The following is a 1192-nucleotide window of genomic DNA, read 5'->3' on the forward strand; positions in this document are numbered from 1 at the left end:
TACTTTATCCGCACTTTACACTGTAAGGATGACGTAGTATTTCTTCTTCAAAAGGAATGTCAGCATCTTCCTATTGTTATTGTTAGTAAGGATCAGTTCTTGGTAGCTTACAAAGGATATGTCTTTCTTTTCTCTGGTTGACTTTTCTGCCGACCCACTTTCCTCCATGTTCTATCCGTAATCTGATTCAGTAAACTCAGCTCTTTCCGTATATGTATACTAAATTTTTTTTTATTTTCTACGCATGCGCAGTTCAATAATAGATTCACAAAATTTTCACAAAAAACTGAATTACAAATCTAAAATAATAACAAATTACGACCAGTCTAGTACAAAAATGAATTTTTCAATTTTTCAGCAATTATACTAAGATTAGAATTATTAACACACAAAAAAGCTTCAATAACATTAGACAAATATTTTTGCTTGTTGATACGGGACTTTAGTTGTAATTCAATATCATAAAGAAGTTTCGTAGCCTTTTCATAATCTGATGCTCCTTTGGCTGTCATGATATAAGAACGAGTTTCGGGCCCAATCAGTTCAAATGAAACACAAGCATTGCAAACTGCCACTACATCAGAACTGATAATATCACATAATTCAATAATATGTGACTGGAAAATATCTGCTGGATCATTTACTAGGCTTTGTTGCTAAATAATAAAATAATAATTATTAGTAACAAATAAAAATACTTATTTACAATGTGTGTGTCTGTTGGCAGCATAGAAAATGAATCAGGTTCTGCTGGAGTTGACATGACCTATAGGTAGAAAAGTATATGCTGTCACCTTATTTTGTATTAATTTGCTGTTAACATACTTTAGTAGATTTTCTTCGACTGCTACTCACAAAATTTCTGCTTAAACTAAAAAAAACAAAATAAAATAAATTAATTGCAAAGCCATAATAATGTTATAATAATAATACACAAATCATACAGTGACTTTGAATTTCTTAAAATACCTTGGTTTCTCTGTTGTCTAATAAGTATCTTAATAAATATAATACTTTTGAAATATTAAATTTTACCTGATTGGTGTCTTTAAACCAAACTTCCTCTTGTTCAGTAAGAAGTCTGTACTTAGTTGTATTGTTCTCGCAACAGACTAAAGTTTGATTTGCTGGTGAAAGTTTTATGTAATGAGGTGGTGTTGATCGGCAACAGCTAGCACAAACATATTTAAAT

The 1192-nt window shown here is 30.4% G+C and overlaps 1 protein-coding gene across 1 annotated transcript; it reads right to left on the reverse strand.

Annotated features, from left to right (window-relative positions):
- Positions 1-325: 325 nt before the first annotated feature.
- LOC109588054 (uncharacterized) lies at positions 326-1186 on the reverse strand. The gene is made up of 5 exons (XM_020004248.1): positions 1036-1186; positions 970-986; positions 826-871; positions 707-766; positions 326-656 (listed from the first exon to the last, which is right to left on the reverse strand). The coding sequence occupies exons 4-5, from the start codon at positions 761-763 to the stop codon at positions 327-329; spliced, it is 387 nt and encodes a 128-aa protein (XP_019859807.1). The 5' UTR covers positions 764-766; positions 826-871; positions 970-986; positions 1036-1186; the 3' UTR covers position 326.
- Positions 1187-1192: the final 6 nt, after the last annotated feature.

The sequence above is a fragment of the Amphimedon queenslandica genome, unplaced genomic scaffold (genome assembly GCF_000090795.2).
Source record: "Amphimedon queenslandica unplaced genomic scaffold, v1.1 AMPQUscaffold_12311, whole genome shotgun sequence".
Lineage (NCBI taxonomy): Eukaryota > Metazoa > Porifera > Demospongiae > Haplosclerida > Niphatidae > Amphimedon > Amphimedon queenslandica.